Below are 23,529 nucleotides of genomic sequence, written 5' to 3'. Positions count from 1 at the left end.
CAATAAAAAACTTGAAAACAATGATCAACCCAAAACGCAAAATTCACAACTACAATAACCCTATCAAATACAAAAACTCTGTTCATAATTCCGCGCTTGCGCGGAGGCAATTCCCCTAATGTTCACAATGAGCTACCGAGACTTCTGACCAATATCATATTTATCAGTCACTATAATTATCTCAACCATTAAAACAATGACTTGACTTATTTTTTTTAAAACATTAAAAGAGTGAATGAGAGGAGGAACGTATTATATAAAGGAGGTGTTGTAAAGCTAAAGAGAACATAATAACAAATTGAAAAGATATTAAGAAACAAGAGAATGGAAAATACAAGCTCTGAATTGCGTTCTGCTTCCACTGATGATAGAGACGGCGACATAACCAAACCGCCTTCAAACGGATCACAAAGAGATGTGATGACACTCGTGTTGCTCTTCACCATCGTGACGATTTATTGTATTTTGGTCTATAATTCTTCTAATAATCCTCTAATGGTTTTGTCTCCATTGAAGATGAACTGGTTTTCACAAAACAAAACTTCCTTCAAAACGGTGAGTAATCAAATACAGTTAACTGCTTATATGTTTTCGTTTGTATTTAGATGTTAATAGAATGTATTTAGTGATTCACGCCATATTGCATTTGGTGGATACAATAGAGAGAACCAGCTTCAGAACTTGAAAGAGTTTTGATGAACGCGGCAATGGAGGACAAGACGGTGATTATAACAGCATTAAACAAGGCATGGGTGGCTCCAAACTCCATGTTCGACTTGTTTCTTGAGAGTTTCCATATCGGAATCGGGACCGAAAAGTATCTCAAACATGTGATTGGGGTTTGCCTGGACAACAAGGCATATGAACAGTGTTTGCATCTTCATCCTCATTGCTACTTGATCAACGCCACCGATTATGACCAACTCTCTGGTCCGAACAACTACATGACTCCCGGCTACTTGAAACTCGTTTGGAGGCGAATGGAGTTTCTAATGGAAGTTCTTGCCCTAGGCTACAACTTCCTCTTCACGGTTTGCAATATTCTTGCTTACTCTTTGTTTGATATTTTCTTTTAATTATTTAGTTACAAAAGGTTTTATCTTATGAAAAAAATGTTTTCACTTATGATTAACAAATTAAAATTTAGTATATAGATTTTAGATTATATTTAGTCTAGCTACCTTATTACTATAATCTATAAATACTAATATTAAGATGTACTTCTTCAAAAGTAACAGAATGGTTACATTTCCTATACATACGTAGGCGGTAGGACGAGACTTGGGGTATTAGATTTAGAAATTTGATATTAAATTCCACTGTTATTCAATTATTGATTTAATCAATTCTTTTAAATTCTTGTTGTTATTCAATATTTGATAGATTTTAATTTGTACTAATGTTATTTGATAACAATTTAATGGAATATGTTCTATAGAAATGTAAAGAACCAATTCTTTGCTTCTATGGAGAGATTTGTTGTGCTCAGTAGGAATCTGTATTTCACGAACTCATGTTCTATCATTTTTCACTATGCATTTCATGAACTCACGTAAAAACAAAATAACTTTTCGATGGTTTCTTATTTTGAAAAAGGCTAACCTTTTTCTTATGTTTTCATAAAATCCCTACAAACTAGCATTTAATATAGAACACTAGTTACAAAACTTCAAATTGTTGTTGACAATATATTCTAATCAAATAATATAATGTAACCATCTCAACAAAATAGTACTTACCATTTTTTAAAACGTTTTTATGGAAAATTACCAAAAATACCACATTTATAATACAATTTTTCCTGTTTACCTTGACTATTTATACCTTCATTTTTAAAAAGAGAAAAAGAAAGGAATTTTTTTATAACCTAGAGTTAACTAATTTAGACTTAGGGTTTAGAGTTAAAAGGAATGTAGGATTTTTGGAATGTGGAGTTTAGGATTCAAATAAATAATTAAAAAAATTAAATATTTTTTTTTAAAAACAGTTTCATAAATAATTATCTAATTTCAAAAAGAAGAATTGAAAAAAGAAAAAAAATCGAAAAAAATCGAAAAAAGTTTGAATTTGAAAAAAATAAAATTGGAAAAATAAAAAAAAATATATATATAATTATTGGTGGTAAACTTGAATAACGGTACCAACAATGTGATAAACATGAAAATTTCTTCTTTTATTAGATCTATCTCTCATATGAATCCTACTCAACCATATAGCATCGAATCCCTATAAAGATAAGATGATCTATAGATTTTATTTATTTGTATTATTATTTTGCAATAAAATTGCTACAATCAATAAACTATTGTAGTACTAATTATTATTTATCTTTCAGTTTAAAGATTAAATAATTTTCGTTCACTTTTTTACAAAGATTCAAAAATTTCATAGAATTTAGAGGAATTAGTATTCTATCAAATTTATGTATATTCCTTTAAATCCATCATAAAAAGAATTGAATAAATGCATTAAAATCTCATCAAATCGTTTAAAATACTGCAAAAGTTCTTACTTATGAATTCTTTCAAATTCAATTACATTTCTGGATTCAATATGTTATAGCATTTTTTGTGCTAAAAATGATGTTATATAACATTACTCTGATAGTTTTATTTCGATTCATTTCACCGTGTCTACTGTCGATTGCTTTTAGGATGCCGATATCTTGTGGTTTCGCGATCCATTTCCTCAATTTCTTCCAGACGTGGATTTTCAGATCGCGTGCGACCATTACAAGGGAAACTCCTCAAGCAAGAGCAACTGGGTGAACTCCGGATTCACATACGTCAAGGCCAACAACAAAACCATTAAGTTCTATGAGTTTTGGTGTGGTTCGAGGTGGAGATTCCGTGGTAGAAGAAAGCACGACCAAGAAGTGTTCAACCTCATAAAAAGAGATCCTTTTGTTGATCAAATCGGAATCAAAATGAGGTTTCTGGACACTCTTCATGAAACACCCGCCCTTTCCCCATTTCCAACCGGGGTTCCTGGACGCGGAGTTGAGGACACACATGTCTACTTTCCCGACATCTCCGTGTGTCTCGTTACTGGTCCCATGAGTTTCAGGTGCGTTTCCTTTCTTACCATCGATACTTCCACTTATAGTTCTGCAAAAAGAGAGGGAAAAGAAGGGTGGGTATGAATACTCAGTGAAGCGATTCTAGACCAGTCTCTCCCATGAGCCTCTATACTGCTCAATGCGAATAAAGAACCGACTAGTCACTACACCCAATTCGATGCAACTTACTTAACTAAATATTAAAGTTTCATTTCACAAAATCAAGTAATGTAATGAACTCAGTCACCACTCAATTCACATAATTTGGTTGTTTTAAGACTCCAATCATCCTAGAACTTTAGGACCTACACAGCTCAAACGGACCATTCCTCCCCTTTTCTTGCTGCGTTCCTGTGGAGCCGCCTGCCATGGTACACTCGACATCCGGTTCCTTGGATGCAGTCTACTCCTTGCAGTGTATTACGATCCCTTCCCGCCAAGACTCGGCGTGACTCAATCTTACCGGCGCCTCTATTCTTACCCTGCCGTTTTTGAACGCTACGACCGCCGCGTTTCCCACACTCCCCACCAGTCCCTCGGTGGTTCGTATTTCATTCAATTAACTTTTCCTTTTTCCTTATATTTCCTTTATCATTATCATTTCATTTTTCTTTATCATTTCCATTTCCTTTTTCCTTAGACTCTTTCTTACTTTCCTTTTTAGACGCCACCCGTTCTCGGTGTCACACTCAATTCATTTAACAAACATTCACAGATGTCTACCATTCATCTACCAGACCAGTTAGCTGTACTCTAAGATCCTACGTTTAATTCTTTCTAAACATCCTAGCTGTCAATCGCAAACAAACAGATCTTCAACCAATCAATCAATCATTCAATTATCATTACAACCAGTTCATTTGAAGTCTTAAATCAGTATGAGAGTTCTGATGAAATATAGTCTATCAACCTAACAACAAACAAGATATACTCAATCCTAGATTCCCATTCAACAATGTAGAAGAACATGAAATATATCTGGGTAGAACACCTCACTTTAGCCTAGAACTAGATCTGGATCTGAAAATAAGAGGGTAAGAGAAACGGGATCTGAGATCTACGACACTACGCGGCCACCACCACCACTCGCGGCTGCTCACGGTAAGGAGAGAGAGAGTCGGCCGGGAGAGAGATCGTGAGGAGAGAGAGATGAGAGAGACACGGTGAGGAGAGAGAAAAGAAGGAGAGGCAGCGCGGGGAGAGATAAAGATCGTCGACAGCTAGGGCTTCCAGTCTCCGGGATTTCTCTGTAGATCTTCGCTTCAAAGTTTCTGATGGAAGACTAAGGGGTGGAGGCTTTGTATTTATAGGAGAAGGCAAGGAAAACCTAGGGTTTTAATCTTAATGGGCTGCAGAGCGGGCCTTTCTTTTTAAACTAAAACAACTTTTTGGACTTGAGTTTTGGGGTGTTACAATTCTCCCCCTATTAATCAGAATTCGCCCTGAATTCCAATCTTCAGGCTTTAAACATTAACATCCCGAAACCCGAGGTGAGTTCAAACACATTCAAGGGAGGCACACAATATTTTCTTAAGGATCTTCTTTCTAAACACTCCCAAGTAAATAAGGAAGAACATAATTCCTACTCATACGGGATGTTCCCAAAATCTTATCTACTCTCTACAAAGTGGAGAAGCGCATTTCTGCCTCGAATCATAACCAAACACTCGGACACCTCTAGCTGACGGTTCCAGATAATCCTCCTATTGTTAATCTTCCGATGGCATCTCTTTTCGTTCAGCACTTGTGACATAAATTACATGTTTAACAGTCACGCCTTTGCTGCCATCGCCTTCCTTGCCATCCTCACCACTAAGGCAAATTCCATGGCTCCATTCAGCTCTCCTCGAATGTCCCTACGGAGTCTCGCCTTATAACACCGGCACTACCCCTCCGCAGGCTTCGACTTGCATTTCTCGGTCATGTCTAAGAACTCCTTAGTGTACTCTTGGACCAGGCGAGGCTTATGCACTTTCTGAACAAGGATCTCACACTTGCACGGCTCGGTACATTCTCCCGAGGTTCTTTCATCCATAATCGATCTCTTCCGCAGATCCTCTTCCACTTCCACTTCTTCCTTAGAGCTCGAGATGGCGACGACCCGACGGTAAGTGTCCTTTCTGCCTCCATTGCCTGACCGGCTATCCAGTTCACCAAAGCGAATTTCCATGGTTCCAACACACTAAGCAGCTTGCCCTGAATTTTACCACCGGCACCAATCCTCCGCTGACTTTTGCTTGCATCTTTTGGTTGTCTCCAGAAATTCGTCGGTGTACTCCCAAACTGATTGTGTTCCTTGCTTGGCTTGCATCAGTGTCCCACACCGACATACCCCGGTTACGCTCCTCAAGCGGTCTGCATCAATATTAGGAATCATCCTCGGACGTCCACGCTTCCTCGTTGGCACACTGTCTTCCATCCTAAACAGTCCAAGACCTTCCCGATCAATCCTGACTTCCTTGGGTGCCCACAACCCATCTTGGGTGGCGTCATTTCGTCTTCAGGCGCGATCTGGAAAGTCACATGGCCTTGGTACATCCGCCTACACTCTGCAGATCTCTGGAACTAGGGCATCAGCACCTGACGCCTCACGGTCGTCTCTCGGCCGTGGGCGTTCTGCTGCTCCATGAACCCCATTTCCTCCTCATCCTTGTTAGCATCAACCTTTTTGCTCCATAGTGATCTTCCATCATCCTTTTTACCCCAAGATGATCCTTAGCTTAGCCACCGCAATCTGAAATCGGGTTTCTCCTTTTGTCCAGCCCCCCATTGGCCGCCTCGGTTTTGCTCCTTCCCTCGCTGGTGGGCCCACGCCAATGTGGTGGGGCCCGCACCCATGTCTCCCTTTTTTTTAAATATATATGGGAACGAGTTTGACTGTAATATCAGAATGACGCATCGCTATTTCCTGCAGAGATATCTCTTCCGTGGAGCTACACATGCCTCGTCCTTACGTCCGGCCCTCGTCCCCCGGCCTTCCCTGGCCGGCGTGGGGTGGTTCTGCCGGCGAGACGTATCACCTCAAGCTTGTATGTCTGACCTTCCATTCCTCTTTAGCTTGTCGCGCTAGGCAACGGATCCCTTTGTATACTTGACTTACAACTCCTTGTTAATCCCTTCCTGGGCCTCTAAAACTCCACCTCACCGCGGTTCGAAGACTTTTTGTTGTTATGATCACGGCCGAAGACTCTGAGCTGTTCAAATTCTCTTTCAACACTAACTACAATGGGTCTAACAAAACCATAAGGGGAGAATGAACAATGGCGGAAACGCTGATCCCTTAAGTTAGTATTAAGGGACCTTAACCTGGCTCTGATACCAATTGAAACACCCGCCCCTTCCCCATTTCCAACCGGGGTTCCTGGGCGCGGGGTTGAGGACACACATGTCTACTTTCCCGACATCTCTGTGTGTCCCGTTACTGGTCCCATGAGTTTCAAGTGCGTTTCCTTTCTTATCATCGATACTTCCACTTATAGTTCTGCAAAAAGAGAGGGAAAAGAGGGGTGAGTATGAATACTCAGTGAAGCGATTCTAGACCAGTCTCTCCCATGAGCCTCTATACTGCTCAATGCGCATCGAGAACCGACTAGTGACTACACCCAATTCGATGCAACTTCCTTAACTTGTTATTAAAGTTTCATTTCACAAAATCAAGTAATGTAATGAACTCACTCACCACTCAATTCACATAATTTGGTTGTTTTAAGACTCCAATCATCCTAGAACTTTAGGACCTACACAGCTCAAGCGGACCATTCCTCCCCTTTTCTTGCTTCGTTCCTGTGGAGCCGTCTGCCCTGGTACACTCGACATCCGGTTCCTTGGATGCAGTCTACCCCTTGCAGTGTATTACGACCCCTTCCCGCCAAGACTCGGCGTGACTCAATCTTACCGGCGCCTCTATTCTTACCCTGCCGTTTTTGAACGCTACGGCCACCGCGTTTCCCACACTCCCCACCAGTCCCTCGGTGGTTCGTATTTCATTCAATTAACTTTTCCTTTTTCCTTATATTTCCTTTATCCTTATCATTTCCTTTTCCTTTATCATTTCCTTTTCCTTTTTCCCTAGACTCTTTCTTACTTTCCTTTTTAGACGCCACCCGTTCTCGGTGTTACACTCAATTCATTTAACAAACATTCACATATGTCTACCATTCATCTACCAGACCGTTTAGCTGTACTCTAAGATCCTACATTTAATTCTTTCTAAACATCCTAGCTCTCAATCACAAACAAACAGATCTTCAACCAATCAATCAATCATTCAATCATCATTACAACTAGTTCATTTGAAGTCTTAAATCAGTATGAGAGTTCTGATGCAATATGGTCTATCAACCTAACAACAAACAGGATTTACTCAATCCTAGATCCCCATTCAACAGTATAGAAGAACATGAAAGAGATCTGGGTAGAACACCTCACTTTAGTCTAGATCTGGATCTGGATCTGAAAATAGGGGGTAAGAGAAACGGGATCTGAGATCTACGACACTACGCGGCCACCACCACCACTCGCGGCTGCTCACGGCAAGGAGAGAGAGAGTCGGCCGGGAGAGAGATCGTGAGGAGAGAGAGAGGAGAGAGACGCGGTGAGGAGAGAGAAAAGAAGGAGAGGCAGCGCAGGGAGAGAGAAAGATCATCGATGGCTAGGGCTTCCGGTCTCCGGGATTTCTCTGCAGAGCTTCGCTTCAAAGTTTCTGATGGAAGACTAAGGGGTGGAGGCTTTGTATTTATAGGAGAAGGTAAGGAAACTCTAGGGTTTTAATCTTAATGGGCTGCAGAGCGGACTTTTTTTTTTAAACCAAAACAATTTTTTGGGCTTGAGTTTTGGGGTGTTATACATTTCATATCGGTACTTTTTGCGAGCCGAGCAAAGACGTCAATGTAGTCAATACAATGCATGCCAATTGTTGTAAAGGTTTAAACAACAAAGTTAACTATCTGAACGCGGTTCTTCGCGATTGGAAGCAATAATTTTCGGAGAGTTTTTTGAGGAACACGAAGAAGGCAGAGGCTAGATGGAGACGTCGTCATAGGTGTGGTCGTAGAGTGAGGTAGTAGCGAAACGGCGTTCCACATATGTTATATGTACACAAAATTTGTTAATATAAGTAAAAGGATCCGATTAGTCGAAATGTATATAGGATATGGATTAAAGATACGTTTATGCTTTGTTCTGTAAAAGACTAAAAGTACTGAAACTGGAGAAAATATATTTGAAAGTTTATAGAGAATTTTTTATAGCTAAGGTACTTTGATTACGAAAGAGCTCGTAGAAACTTATAATAATAAAAAGGAAAGTTTACTAGAATGACAAAAATTAATTGTATTATTACTAGAATGACTCATCTTTTTTGAAAACTATTAGAATATTTTTTTGGTCAAAACTGCACTTACCCATAGTTATAACAAAAAAACATTACCAACGTACCCTTAACATTTGATTGACGGCAGATTTATTTTCGAAAAAATAAATTTGTCAAGTAATAAGTTTATTTATAAAATCTGTATATAAAAAGGTTTTATCGTTAAAGTGATGACAAATTTTTATTCTTAGAAATGTCAGATTTGTTTTCACAACAAACTTAATTGTCCAATTTAAATAAAAAAAAATATTTTTAAGAATACGTCTGTCGAATGAGGTGGCAGACTTGTTATAAATGGTAGATTTTGTGGCCGACTTATTTTCTTATGTACCGATTTATTTTCTTATGTTCGACTTATTTTTTTACGGTAAAATTATATATCCGGCTTTAATTATTAGTAGACTTTTTGTTTATGTGGTGGCAGACTTTTTAAATTATGTCGTGGCAGATTTATTGACGAAAATCTGAGTTTATGTAAACCAAACTTAATTTAGTGTTCAACTTTGATCCGGTTTACATTAATTTCAAATCTGATTTATTTTTAGAATAATTGAGATTAGAATTAGGTAAATTTCTGGTAACTGTAATGAGCTCTTTCATCCATCTTTTCTTCCTTATCAAGTTGTCTTTTTTTCATGGTGGTTTAATCACTGGGATGTACGATCTTCACGATTTGTTAGATGTGAGATATTACAACCTTAATGGTTCATACCATTATTCTTCTGGCTCACCATTGAGATAAGTTGAGAACATAAACAAATTAAGTCAAATCCCAAGAGTTGATTTGGTTCATACTCTTGTCTTTCTTGTGGACGAAAGAATCGTTCTAAGTTTATGAAAGTGGCCAAATACAAATAGAAAGGAACAATTCTTCTACCAGTGTAGAAAATAAATAAGTGATGACAACAACTTCAAAATATAAAACATGTTTATTTATGAGGCAGGTAGCTACGTACAGATTTATATATAGTTTATAACTAAACTCTACTCAAAGTCTCAAGTCACCAAGCCCTCCATTATTGCCGGCATAGATCATAACTCACGCGCAACACTTCTCAGTAAGATCTGTTAGGATCTTTTAATCCAAAACCACCAAAGCTGCTCTTTCCACTTGACTGTGAACGGCCTGAACCAAATCTCCCAAAACCTGATGAACGATTGAACCTCCTGAAACAAAGCCCCCCGTAACTGGAAGAACGGTCTGAATCGCCAGAATAACGGTTGTCTGATCCTCCTAAACGATCACCAGCATATCTACCACTACCACCACCACCATAACCACCTGAACGACAATGAATTTTCCTCCTTTACCATGAGTCTGAAAAGGAAAAAAATGTACTATAAAACCTTGCAATACATAAACATGACTGATAAATAGCAAAAAGAAATCACAGCAAAAAGTAATATGTTCACAAGAAGGTATGAGATTACTCACGAGATCAATTGTCAAAGAATTATTCAGGTACCTTTTAATCAAGGAAACCACAAACCCGTGTTTAGGTTATATGAAATTGGGAATTAGGGTTCCAAAATTTCATCATGCTATCAATTAATATATGATAACAACAACTCGAATAGCACAGATTAAAGACTCACATATTAGAGTAACTTGCAATTGAATCCAGATGTGACTGAGGTGAAATCGATTTCGGGTGTGTCGAGAAACAGAGAGACGAAGGTGAGTTATCCTGGAGGATGCTGGAGAGAAAGTTGAGTTACGGTAGAGGTGATGGAGACGAAGCTGGTTTTGACGGAAAAGGGACGGTCGGAGATGGAGGTGACGAGACGACAAAGGTCCGAATGGTAACTAGCTTCCCGCCCTGCCCCGCAGTTAACAGTAACAAAAATCTCTATATATACCCTATATCTATACATTTTTATAACTGTTAGAACCACACCGCAGTTAAACCGCTTGTCCCGCACCGCTCAACCCGCAGTCACCATTCGGAGCCAAAGAGTGTTTCCTAGCCCGGTGGAGAAACCCGTCAAAGATAAAGTGTTCCACCTTTTTTCCTTTTTTAACATTAAAATGTGTTTCTTTTTAATTAGGGTTTAATTATTCGTAATGGCAAAATAGTAAATTTGTATGTTTAAAAGTTAGTCTAGTAATTTCAAAATTATATGAGTTAATCTAGTCATTTTATGATTAATTAGAATCATTTTAAGTAATTTCTCTAATAAAAAAAGTTTTTGTTTGCTCTCAAACATGTGTTTGTGAAAGTGATCTATTTAATTATTAGCATTCATTCCTATAATTGTTTTTTGTTTAATGGAAACACTTCCGCATCATAACCTTATGTGTCTGACTATTTTGTCAAACACAATTGTTGAAATTGGACTAATGTGTCAATTTTCATAAACAAACTTATATACACTTTGTCGATTCTGCATCCATGTGAACGATAAATGATGGTTGATTACTTGCATTTTGTGTGAGCTTGTCCGTCGTTATATTATGTGTTCTTGAGATATGGATGATCAGCGAGTGTGTGAAACTTGACTTGAGATTCTTGATTTCTTCTAGATAGGTTGCAAAGGCTGGCTAATCATGTGGTTCCAAAACCATATTCAACAGTTGAGAACAATTCGTTGCAAAAGTTACATGAAACTGCGTTAAATTCTTCATACATTTCATTGCTCATATAAAAGACTCTAATTAATTCCAAATGTAGAGGTGATAGACTAGGTCTGGTATTTCTTGCTCCCATCAAACCATCACTCCTCATATCTCATTTCTTATGCCCTAAAACAATATATCTTTCACTTTTTCTCTATATTTATCCAAAAAATCTAAGATTTTGATTCTAAACTTTTTAAGATTCAGAGAGCCATTCAAGCTCATTATTCTTCGTCATTAACAAGTGGGTCGTTTTGGTGTTTAAGTTTGTGTGGTTGGAGAAGATAAGCAAGTTATCTCACCGGTTGAAGCTACAAATCAAATTTTTTTTTTCAGATCTTTGAGTTAGAAGACTTACGTGTAAGTTTTACTGGTCAATGCATAGGTTAGTTTTGCAATTGACTTTATGTGTGTCTTTTTAGAAACGACTTCTTTAGGAATTTTCCAACTTTTCTTTGTTAACAAAAAAATCTCAAAAATACCAAAAAAGATTTTCCGGTAAGTCGAGTTTTTTTTTAACGCTGATTTATTATGACATTACAATTATAAGAAATATTACATAGACGATTTAACAACCGACAATACTACCTGCCTTATGAGGATCTACGTCTAACTACATCACCTGAGCCGTCCTACGAAGATCCACGCCTGACTGGATTTACTTGCACCATGTTGAAGATCCCTTGTAAGTCTTTCTTCCGTAGTCTGCAGTAATAAATCGCTCTTTCCGGGACTTGAAACCTGAATTTCCTGTATTCTGCAATAAATTGCATAGTTTAGGATTCGAACCCCAGACCTGGGTGTAGAAGCCTTTAAACCTTAACCATTAGGCTACGGTGCTTCCACAATAAATCGCCTAAAATAAAATGTTAGTTTTGCAAATGTCAGAAATTTGACTTTTTCTAAACGACTTACAGAAAAAACTTCAGCTCTCTCACACCGTTGTCGGGACTAGACTCAGCCTAACAAATCCAATAGATAAAAGACTTCAGCTCTCTCACACTCTGAGAGAGGATGTACATAACCGGTCTTAGACCATCAAATTATTTAGCTCAATCTTCTTAAACCGGAGTCTTGATTGCTTGAAACACTCTGTATACATGAGAGTATTTGAACACATTATTCTGTTTTCATGTTCAAGCTCTGACCTCAAATATGTTTGACTCCAAGTTAAAAGTCTATTAAGACGTGGTTTCATACAAGTCCTGGCCCTGGTTATGGATTTGGCTATGGCATCTGGACTGGTTGAATTTATTTTATTTTGTTTTTTCTTTTCTCTTGGACGTAATTTCCAAGTTCTCTCGTCTCTTTTATTGTCTGTCACTAAATAAATAAATCATGTAGTTATATTTATGCTCAGGCAAACTCTTAACAAAGTCAGAACAAGCTAAAGAATGGAAAGTAACTTGGCTACCATCGTTGAAGTTCTTGAAGAAATCAATGAAAACACATCAGATCATGATCCATCTCTTCCTTCGGGAGGAAATACTTCCAGAAACGTATCACGTAGACGTAGAGCATCATTGTTTCGGAGGTTCCTTGCTTTTTTCTGCTGCAGTGCTACCACGATGTCCATGTCGAGGAGGTGCAGTATCCAAATTGTTCATTCTGAGTCGTCTTCCCCACCATCAAATGAATCCAGCCACTACAAGAAAACACGTTTTTGCCGACTGATTTTACCGACTGATTATGTAGTCGCTAAATATACCGACTGATTCACGACTGATTAGCGACTATGCTACGACCGAAATAAAACAGTAGGTAATCAGTCGCCAAATAACGACTACAGAATTCAGTAGAAACCTAGTCGTTTATTAGCGACTGACTACAGACTAATGTGTAGTCGGTAAGCATCGGTCGGTAATTAGTCGGGAAATATAGTGACTGTTTAGCGACTGATATATATTAGGTGAAACCGTCACATTTCGGTCGTCAAAAACCGGTATAAAACACGTGAATGTCGTTACTAGTTTGGTGTAACAACCTTTTACGACCAAATATATCAGTCGGCAAATTCAGTCGTAAATCAGTAGGAAAACAGTCGGAAACATTTTCTATATATACACCCAACCGAGTCATTTTTTCTTCGTGCGATGCTTGAAAGAATAAAAAAGTCAGAAAAAACGTTCAGTCACATAATGGGAGGTAATTACAACTACACTAACTTTCGAGATTGGATGTACAAGAGGATCGATGAAGAAACGGGGAATTTCTCGGAAGAGTTCACAACGGGAGTAGAGCAATTCATGGCATTTGCAAACAGTCAGCCTCTAACACAGGATAATAATGGTAAATTCTTTTGTCCTTGCAGTGTTTGCAAGAATGAGAAATTTCTCCCGGGACATCGAATTTTGAAACATATATATAGTAAAGGGTTTATGCTCGACTATTATGTGTGGTACAAGCATGGAGAAGAACTCGATATGGCTTTAGGAACAAGTTATGCTAATCCGACGCATTTAAGTGGTAGTGAAGATCACATTGGTAATGCAGTAGAAGATAGATATGTGGAAATGGTGAATGATGCATTTCGAGATAATGTGAGTTTTGATAACTATCAACATGGTGATAGTTATCAAAATGCAGTAGATCCGGAATGCAATCACTCGAAGAAATTCTACGACTTGTTAGAAGGAGCGAAAAATCCTTTATATGATGGTTGCCGAGAAGGTCACTCGCAATTATCATTGGCTTCTAGGATCATGCAAAATAAGGTGGATTATAATTTGAGTGAAAAGTGCGTTGATTCGGTATGTGAAATGTTGACAGACTATTTACCAGCTGGAAACCAATCAACCGGTTCACATTACGAGACAGAAAGATTGATGCGCAATTTGGGTCTCCCGTACTATAAAATTGATGTGTGTGTTAACAATTGTATGATCTTCTGGAAAGAGGATGAAAGGTGGGATAAGTGTCAGTTTTGTGATGCACCAAGATGGAAGCCTAGAAGCGAACGACGTAGAACCAAAGTGCCATATAGTCGTATGTGGTATCTACCTATTGCTGACAGATTGAAGAGAATGTATCAGAGCAAGAAGACAGCAGCAGCAATGAGATGGCATGCAGAGCACCAAGCAAAGGAGGGTGAAATGTCTCATCCGTCAGATGCAGCAGAGTGGAAACACTTTCAAGATCAACATCCCCGGTTTGCAGAGGAACCCCGTAATGTTTATCTCGGCTTATCTACGGATGGATTCAATCCATTTGGGATGTCTAATAATCATTCGTTGTGGCCAGTGATCTTGACTCCATATAATCTACCTCCTGGTATGTGCATGAATCCAGAGTACTTGTTTCTCACAATTTTGAATTCTGGGCCAAATCACCCACGAGCTAGTCTAGATATCTTCCTCAAACCTCTAATTGCGGAGTTAAAAGAGCTGTGGTCTACTGGAGTTGAAGCATACGATGTCTCTTTGAATCAAAATTTTAATCTTAAGGCTGTGCTTCTTTGGACGATAAGCGACTTTCCGGCATATGGGATGCTATCAGGATGGACGACTCATGGTAGGTTGTCTTGTCCAATTTGTATGGAAGATACAAAGGCTTTTTATCTGAAGAATGGAAGGAAGACGTGTTGGTTTGATTGTCATCGAAGATTTCTTCCTCGTGGCCATCCATTGAGGAAGAACAGAAAGGACTTCTTGAAGGGAAAACATGCTATGAATGAAGTTCCACCTGAATCTTTGAGTGGTGAGCAAGTTTATTCTGAGCGGTTAAAAGGTGTCAATCCACCAAAAACGTCCCAGTGCGGTGGAAATGGTCACGATAAGAAGAAACCCGGATATGGGAAGGAACATAACTGGCACAAGGAAAGCATATTCTGGGAGTTGCCGTACTGGAGGGACCTAAATCTTCGACATAATCTTGATGTTATGCATATTGAGAAGAATTTTTTCGACAACATCATGAATACTCTTATGAGTGTGAAGGGTAAGTCGAAAGACACAATCAAGTCAAGATTGGATATAGAACTTCTCTGTGATCGGCAACACTTACATGTTGATAGTCGTGGTCAAGCTCCTTTTCCTCCCTACACACTGGGAGAGAGCGCAAGAAAAAGTTTATTGGAATGTGTGAAAGTTGGGGTAAAATTTCCAGACGGTTATGCTTCCGACTTAGCTAACTGTGTTGATATAGAGAAGCGCAAGTTTTCAGGCATGAAGAGTCATGACTGCCATGTGTTTATGGAGAGGCTACTTCCATTTATATGTGCAGAACTCCTAGACGAGAACGTCCATCTTGCTTTATCAGGTACAAATTAATTAATTAATTATAGTTTCATGGTATATTACATTTCGAAGAGTGTTTATAAATTGGGTTATTAACGATTTTAAATTTGTTTATATATTGCAGGGATTGGTTTATTTTTCCGTAACCTTTGCTCGAGAACTTTGCAAAAAAATCGCTTAAAAAAACTTAAACAAAATATTGTTTTGATACTATGCAATTTGGAAAAGATCTTTCCACCATCTTTTTTTGACGTGATGGAGCACTTGACTATACATCTCCCCTATGAAGCTGAACTAGGAGGCCCCGTGCAATATAGGTGGATGTATCTTTTCGAAAGATATTTTAAGAAGTTGAAAGCGAACGCAACGAACAAAAGCCATGCAGCAGGGTCGATAGTTGAAGCATATATCAATGCTGAGATTGCTTATTTCTCAGAACACTACTTCGCTGACAGTATACAAACGAAATCGAGGTAAATGTTATAATTAGTTACATGTTCGCCTTTTCATGTGTATTTATATGTTTTCTTCTAAAATGTGGATCTCTTGTCCTAATATGGTAGGTTTACAAGATTTGAAGTAGGTGAAGTCCCTGTATATCATGTTGAAGGAGTACCAGATATATTTATTCAGGTAGGTCGTCCAAGCGGGGAAATGCAAGAAATTTGGCTTTCCGAAAAAGATTATCTATGCGCACATGCTTATGTTTTGCGAAATTGTGATTATTTTCAGCCATTTGAGAGGTATATATAATTTGACAAATTAAATCCATACCTTATATTTCTCACACTAATCTAACAAATGCATACCTTCTCATATTTTAATTTTGTTGCTCTAATATAGCATGTTCGAAGATTTTCTTTCTGTAAAATATCCAGACCTTTCTGAAAGAGATCTCTCCACGAAGAGAGCTGAGGAATATCATATATGGGTGAAAGATTATGTACGTCTCAGTTATACTATTATAATACTTAATTTTACATAGTGTTAATCTTGTGTATATATATTTACAGGTTACTCACTGGAGCGAAACACATCCTTTTCCTGCTTGGGTTAAAGAGTTTGTACAAGGACCCGTGAATAAAGCCAAAACCTGGCCAATTTATTTCACTCGAGGTTTTCTGTTTCATACCCAAACGCATGGTGAGGGACGAAAGACTTGCAACTATGGAGTATGTGCTAAAGGAGAGAGTTATACAAATGCAGCTGATGAATCTCAGTACTATGGGATCTTAACAGATATCATACAAATCAATTACGAGGGTATAGTCGATTTGAAAATTACACTTTTTAAGTGTAAGTGGTATGACCCTGTTATTGGTAGAGGCACTCGGCGGAAAAATGGCGGAATAGTGGATGTTCTCTCATCGAGAAAATACTACAAATATGATCCATTTATTCTAGGTACGTTTGTATATATATACTTATTGTTTATATTTTTATTAACTATATTTATTTTTGTTTAACAGCATCTCAAGCAGATCAAGTTTGTTATATTCCATATCCATATGTAAGAAAACCGAAGCAGTCTTGGCTCAATGTTCTAAAAGTGAATCCTAGGAGAATCATTTTTGGAGAATATGAAGACAAAGATCCGGTGACTTTGCAACAAGAAAACGATGATGCTGTTTTGATGACCACAGTTGAAGACCTTGAAGTCGACCATTTGGTACATGCTCCTGGAGAACCGATCAATATTGATTTCGATGTGGCAGATGCAGAACCTAATGATGAATTCCGATGTAATTTATCATCTTCAGATGATGATGAAGATGGAGATGAAGATGAACCGTACTAAGTTGCTTAATTAAGTGCTCATATGTATAATATTATCCTGTAATATGATGTTCTAAACTTCGGTTTCCATGTATAATATTATCTTGTAATATGATGTTCTAAACTTCGGTTTCCATGTATAATATTATCTTGTAATATGATGTTCTAAACTTCGGTTTCCATGTATAATATTATCTTGTAATATGATGAACTTCGGTTACCATGTATAATATTATGTTTCATATATATGTTATAAACTTTATTTGTCGTATTTAATATATTATGTTGTAATACAATGTTATTTTGGATTTAGGGATTAGGGTTTCGATTTAGGGGTTAGGATTAAGGTTTATTATGTACATTTTTATTTGGCTCCAAAAGTTCTTAAATCGCAAAAAACATTTAAAATATATGTTGTAATATTTAATTATGTATATTTGTATTTTCAAATTTATTTTCAAATTTATTTGCAAATTTAACGACTGATTACCTACTTATTACCGACTATTAAGCCAAAAATTTGGTTTTGCCTCCAAAAAATTATTGAACCGCGAAAATATTTGGTTATAATTTGATATTGAATTTCAATTTAATTTTCATTTTAAAAAATAATGACTGAATTCCGACTGATTGGCGACTGATGATCTAAACCGGGAAAACCCAAAATTTTTAGACTTAAAGCCCGCGTTAACAAAGCCCAAAATTTTATTTCATCTCTTCTAATTTCGCGGAAGAAGAAACAGAACCAACAAGAAAACCCTAATCTCACTCTCAATCTCGAGCCACTCTCTCACGATCTCAATCTCCATCTCCATCTCGATCTCAATCTCTCCCACAGATCTCGACGGCCACTCTCTCCCACCGGTCTCGATCGCGATCTCTCCCACCGAGCTCGATCTCGATCTCTCCCACCGGTCACAATCTCGATCTCTCCCGCCGATCCCGATCTCTCCAGCATCTGTCTCCGAAGATGGGTGGAAAGAGGAAGCGAAATACCGTCAAACCCAACTCCTCTCGGGTTACACAACGCCCAGCTACTTTACCAGCTCAGTATGACTTCGTACCGAGGGATCCATCTCCATCGATCCCACCCGTTCTCCCTAAGAACAAACCTCTCCCTAAGAACAATCCTCTCCCATCTGTTCGCGATTATCCTCCTCCGAGAAAGCTGTTTCCGGAAACGAACTTCCCACCTTCTCAATCAGCTCCGTCGCCTCTCACTCCAGCTGCTGCGACGTCTCAACCTCAACAGCGACAAACTCAGTCGACTGAACGTATGAACACACTTCCTCCAAGTCAACCGGCTCCAGTTCGAGCATCTCAATCGCCTCACAGTTCTGAAGCACAAAATTCTCGTTTTCCAGAAGAGGAGGAGGAGGATATGTCCGATGTAGAGGCTCCGGTTCAACCTAATCTCGCCTCTGACCATATGGATCTTTTGAACTCCCTCCTAAACCAGCCAGGTCGAGCAAAGAACACAATTGTCCTGTCTCGCAACCTTGAGCCTGGAACCACATGGTCAGTTATATTTTTTGCTTGTCTTCTTTTAGAAATTTAATTTAAAAATTTGTATTGATTATTATATGTTTGTAGGTTTGGGTATGACAAGTCGAGCTTGTCTAGGAAGATTACCAAGATTTTAAAGAACAAGTTTAATAAGCCTTTCTACAGCTGGACTCGTGTGCCTAGAGACAGACAAGAACGCTACTTTCTGGAATTTGCCGTAAGTTTCTCTGTCTCCTCTCTGTCTTTGAGTTATTATAGTTATTAAGTAAGTGGTGTTGACTGGTGTTGTGCAACTCACCATCCATGTTAACTTGTCTTTTTTGAACAAGTTTATTACACACTGTTTTTTAATTCTTTGGTTTTTGATGGCTAACTAGTATCTTCTATGTTCATTTGTAGAAAACTCACACATGGGATCCATCATTGACTGGTGTTGTGCAAGAACATTTCGAGGCCATTGCTCTTCTACGAATGAAAGACATGGTCAGCGAAGTAAGGACATCTCGGCAGCAGCCTAATTGGATAGGCGACACACTCTGGAAACTAATGACCGACTATTGGGACACTGACGCTGCGGTTGCAAAGAGTGCTACAGCATCAGCATCTAGAATGTCTGACCGTCAAGGTCTTGGCTTTCACACACATAACTCTGGCCAGAAGTCTTATATGCAGCTCCACCAAGAGATGGTGAGTCCCTACTTCTTATCTGTTCATTGTGATACGTCTGTTTGGTTTTTAAACATTTTATACTGATCTTTTCTTCCATTTTACTTCAGGTTGTTGAATTGGGAAGACCAGTGAGCTTTGGTGAAGTATTCATCAGAGCTCATACAAAGTCAGATGGAACCTTTAGTGATTTCAAAGCTAAACAAGTTATTGAGGCTTTCAAGAAGCAAAAAGAAGCTAAGTTGGCCACCCTTGAGACTGATGATCACACCGAGACTGGGCAGCATCCACCACTATCAATAGAAGAGGAGAATGAGCTGTTTATTCAGGTTGGGTTTCTTACTCAACATTTTCTTTTTTGCATTCATAATAGTCTCTCACTTGTTATTGATATAGTCTTGCTTGTTATTGCTTGTTATAGGCCACTTTCACCAATGACAGGGGGCAAATTTATGGCCTTGGAAGCTTGAAGAACCAACTTAATGAAGTGGCATATGACCCAAGAAGCTTGTCCTCTTTCATCCAAATGCAACAGCAACTTGAAGAAGCTCAACGTCAAATCAAAGAACAAGCTGCTCTTCTTGCAAAGGCTGAGGAAGATCGTGCCCAAGCTGCTGCTGCTGCGGCAATGGTTGAGGAAGAGCGTTCCAGAGTTATAGCTACTCAGCAAGCTACGATCGATGAGTTGTTAATGGTTCGGAAGTACATCGCCACCACAGACCAGAGATTCTTGGACTTCATCTCCAAAGAAACAGCTTCATCTGATCCCCATCATGTTTAGGTCTTTCCCTTCTCCTATGTGAAAAACTAGCTTTTGGATGTGTGAAACTTGTAAAACTCTTTGGAGTTCTTTCTGTTTGAAACTTGAATACTCCTAACTTATGGAGTTCTTTTGTTTGTGTATGGTATTTAAAACTTTTATGATTTCAAAATCGTTTTTAGTAGTACTAATAGCAGATTTAAATAACAAATCATGGACAAGAAAAACAATACACCAAAATCATATATTTAACAGCCAAAAAAATATGGTAATTTGTCGCATATCAGTCGCGAAATCAGTCGTAAATTTTAAGCATTTCAGTCGCTAATCAGTCGTGATTCAGTAGCAGTAATATACCGACTGTTTTCCTACAGAGATAATTAGTCACTAAGTCAGTCGTGTAATCAGTCGCTAAATGCAGTCGTTAAACTCAGTCGTTAAATTCAGTCGCTAAACGTAGTCGTTAAATTCAGTCAGTAAGCCGTCGTTGAATAGTCACTAAATAAGTCGTAAATCAGTCGCCAAATGCCCTACTAATTACCGACTGAAGTTACGACTGATCATAATAGTCGTCAAACAGTCGCTAAATACCGACTGTTTTACGACTAAAATATTTAGCGACGAGGTATATTACGACGACTCTTATCAGTCGTTAATCAGTCGGAAATGATCATTTACCGACTGAATACCGACTAATACCGTAGTCGGAAACGACCTGTTTTCTTGTAGTGAGCCCTAATGCCCAGGTAGGTCCAATAAGTGTTATTTCTCTCAGTGACGAATTGTAATTATTAAGGGATATGTATCCCACATTGGAAAATCAATGGGACATTAAGTAATATATAAAAGGGTTAGGGTCAATCCACTAATTGCCAATTGGTTTTGAGTTGGAAGCCCATAATAAACCCGAATCTAACATGGTATCAGAGCCCATATCCTAATAAGTTAAACCCCTAATTAATATTAACCCTACCCGACCGGGTATATAGGTCGTAATTGACTCGCTCGACCGAGTATAACTGTCTTAAAAAGTTTCCGAGATTTCTGGGCGATAAGAGCCATCATCTCGAGGAGGGGTATTAAGGGATATGTATCCCACATTGGAAAATCAATGGGACATTAAGTAATATATAAAGCGTTAGAGCCAATCCACTAATTGCCAATTGGTTTTGAGTTGGAAGCACATAATAAATCCGAATCTAACATGGTATCAGTTAGTACTTGTCAGCATCTGGTGAATCAATTTCAGAGCAAGACAAAAGAAGCATTCAAACCCCCGCTTCTAAAGGGTCTGATTCCATACAAGCTGAAGACTCAACACCACAGAGTTATAAACCCGCAGATAAGTCGAGTTTCGATGAAACAATTTTAGAACAAGACAAAAGTAGCCTTCATTACCCTGACTCTGAAGGATCTGATTTCATGCAAAGTGAAGACTCAACACAACAGAGATCTGTACTCTCAAATGAGCGTGAAACAATTTTAGATCAAGACAGAAGAAACATTCAAAGCCATGCTTCTGAAGGATCTGATTCGATGCAAAGTGAAGATTTAACATCACAAAGCTATGTAACCTCAGATGAACTGAGTTTAGGCGATACAGTTTCAGAAAACATATCAGGTCCCGGTTCTGAAGAATCTGATACCACAGAAAGTGAAGATTCAACATCACAAGGCTATGTAACGGCAGATGAACTGAGTTTAGTTGAAACAGTTTCAGAACAGAACAGAGGAAACATTCCAACCCCTGCTTATGAAGGATATGATTTCATTGAAAATGGAGATTCAGCATCAGTTATCTATGTAACTGCAAATGAATTGACAGAAGACAGCTTCTGTCAACTCCCCTCTTCTCCACAATCAATTGAATCAACATTCCCTCCGCAAAATTCAGCTCCAGGAACTATTAAGGGCAAATCTCCAAAATAGCACATTTCTAAGTTTATATCACAAAAATAGCACTCAAAAACTAAAATGACCAAAATAGCATTTTATCTTTTGAAACATTTAAAACTTTTTTATTTTTCAAAATTTGAAATCTTATCCTTAAAATCCCAATTCTCAACTCTAAACCCTAAAACCTAAACTCTAAACCCTAAACCCTAAACTCTAAACCCTAAACCCTAAATCCTAAACTCTACCTCTTAACTCTAAACCCTAATGTCTACACTAATTTACCATAGTGGTATAAATATTTATTTATTTATTTTGATAAAACATTAAGTGCTATTTTGTGACTTTTAACCTTGAGTGCTAGTTTGGGAACAAAAACTTGATTTAGTGCTATTTCTGTCTTTTTCTCAACTATTAAAGCCTCTGGTTGTTCGCTCATCTGGAAATTCAGTGGTGTATTTGGATAATGTCTTTGAGTAGTTTTTTTCCTGTTTCTATTTTTTTATTGTGAATTTGGATAATGCAACTTACTTTCTTTTGGTTAATCTTTATAATTTATTTTATCAGTTTCATCAAAACTATTTTACTTTCATCACTTTATGGGTTTATCATGTTTTTAAATATAGTGTACAATAATATTTGTGCAATATTTATTTTACAATTTCTTAGAACTTCTTGTCTCTACCAAGAAAATTACTGTGATTTAGTTCTTTCAAATCATGTTGGTATCGGTTACTTTATTACTATCCAAGATAATAAACATTGCAATTCGGTTATAAAGCTGTTCAAATTAAGTCATGATGGTCTGGGTTAATCAGGCCGTTGTATGACGTCTATTAGGCATGGGCCTTCCGCTCGGATCGGATTTCCGGGTATCTCAATATTGAGGTCTAAAATCCGTTATGAGTATTTTTATATATCAGATTGGGTTCGGATATTTTTAGTTTGAGTTTAGTTATTTGGGTGGTTTCGGATATTTAAGATACCTTGTACTTCAAAGTTGACCATTAACTTAATTTATTTTATAATTTATAATATATTGGACGATTAATGGGTACGAGGATAAAACTTTGAAAATGGATCCAGTTGTTGTTTTTAGATTTTTTTTCTTATAAAAAAAAATAAATCTAAAAACAACAACCAGATTTAGATGCAAATTTTAGTAATGCATGAAATTAGAAGAATAACATGTATTTAAGGGGGTGTTAGTGGGAGTTATATTTATGATGATTGTTAGAATTTATAGAATCTAGTGTTATTGGTTTACACATTCTCACATTCTCATTAAAATCTAGTGTTATTGGTTTTATGATTTAGTAATTCCATACACAATCTTTTGTTATTCAAAAAGTTTAGATTTTAATGATTCTTTAAATCTATTAAAGTTTGTGTTATTGGAAGTTGTATTCTTCACCATTTAACTCATAACACAAGATTTTGAGAATACTACTTATATACCTTAGATTCTTAGAATCATTATATCAATGTGTTTTCATAGAATTTCACAATACACAAAACTCTCTACAACTCTTTCCAAATTTAATAAATCTTTCAACTTTTAAAATCAACAAATTCTATATAAATCTTACTCCCACTAACACCCCCTAAGTGAGTAACAAATCACTTTATCCGCAATTATATATATTT

The 23,529-nt window shown here is 37.7% G+C and overlaps 3 protein-coding genes across 3 annotated transcripts; all 3 read left to right on the top strand.

Annotated features, from left to right (window-relative positions):
• Positions 1-324: 324 nt before the first annotated feature.
• On the top strand, positions 325-8,167 carry LOC125578064 (uncharacterized protein At4g15970-like). The gene is made up of 4 exons (XM_048740350.1): positions 325-555; positions 663-1,031; positions 2,654-2,945; positions 7,907-8,167. The coding sequence occupies exons 1-4, from the start codon at positions 325-327 to the stop codon at positions 8,035-8,037; spliced, it is 1,023 nt and encodes a 340-aa protein (XP_048596307.1). The 3' UTR covers positions 8,038-8,167.
• A 5,017-nt stretch (positions 8,168-13,184) lies between these two features.
• LOC125578063 lies at positions 13,185-15,314 on the top strand. The gene has a single exon (XM_048740349.1). The coding sequence runs from the start codon at positions 13,185-13,187 to the stop codon at positions 15,312-15,314; it is 2,130 nt and encodes a 709-aa protein (XP_048596306.1).
• A 3,327-nt stretch (positions 15,315-18,641) lies between these two features.
• LOC125578258 lies at positions 18,642-20,022 on the top strand. The gene is made up of 4 exons (XM_048740623.1): positions 18,642-18,780; positions 18,963-19,250; positions 19,340-19,558; positions 19,651-20,022. The coding sequence occupies exons 2-4, from the start codon at positions 19,035-19,037 to the stop codon at positions 20,008-20,010; spliced, it is 795 nt and encodes a 264-aa protein (XP_048596580.1). The 5' UTR covers positions 18,642-18,780; positions 18,963-19,034; the 3' UTR covers positions 20,011-20,022.
• Positions 20,023-23,529: the final 3,507 nt, after the last annotated feature.

Source organism: Brassica napus, chromosome A9 (genome assembly GCF_020379485.1).
Source record: "Brassica napus cultivar Da-Ae chromosome A9, Da-Ae, whole genome shotgun sequence".
Taxonomy (NCBI): Eukaryota; Viridiplantae; Streptophyta; class Magnoliopsida; order Brassicales; family Brassicaceae; genus Brassica; species Brassica napus.
This window is presented reverse-complemented; position numbering and strand designations above follow the sequence as displayed.

Excerpts from the sequence above, each read along its gene's own strand:
- LOC125578258 (XM_048740623.1), top strand. The coding sequence starts at position 19,035 with ATGAAAGACATGGTCAGCGAAGTAAGGACATCTCGGCAGCAGCCTAAT. Across the intron at positions 19,251-19,339 it reads TGCAGCTCCACCAAGAGATG|GTTGTTGAATTGGGAAGACC; the intron begins GTGAGTCCCTAC and ends ATTTTACTTCAG. Across the intron at positions 19,559-19,650 it reads AGAATGAGCTGTTTATTCAG|GCCACTTTCACCAATGACAG; the intron begins GTTGGGTTTCTT and ends TGCTTGTTATAG.
- LOC125578063 (XM_048740349.1), top strand. The coding sequence starts at position 13,185 with ATGGGAGGTAATTACAACTACACTAACTTTCGAGATTGGATGTACAAG.
- LOC125578064 (XM_048740350.1), top strand. The coding sequence starts at position 325 with ATGGAAAATACAAGCTCTGAATTGCGTTCTGCTTCCACTGATGATAGA. Across the intron at positions 1,032-2,653 it reads GCTACAACTTCCTCTTCACG|GATGCCGATATCTTGTGGTT; the intron begins GTTTGCAATATT and ends GATTGCTTTTAG. Across the intron at positions 2,946-7,906 it reads AATGAGGTTTCTGGACACTC|TTCATATCGGTACTTTTTGC; the intron begins TTCATGAAACAC and ends GGTGTTATACAT.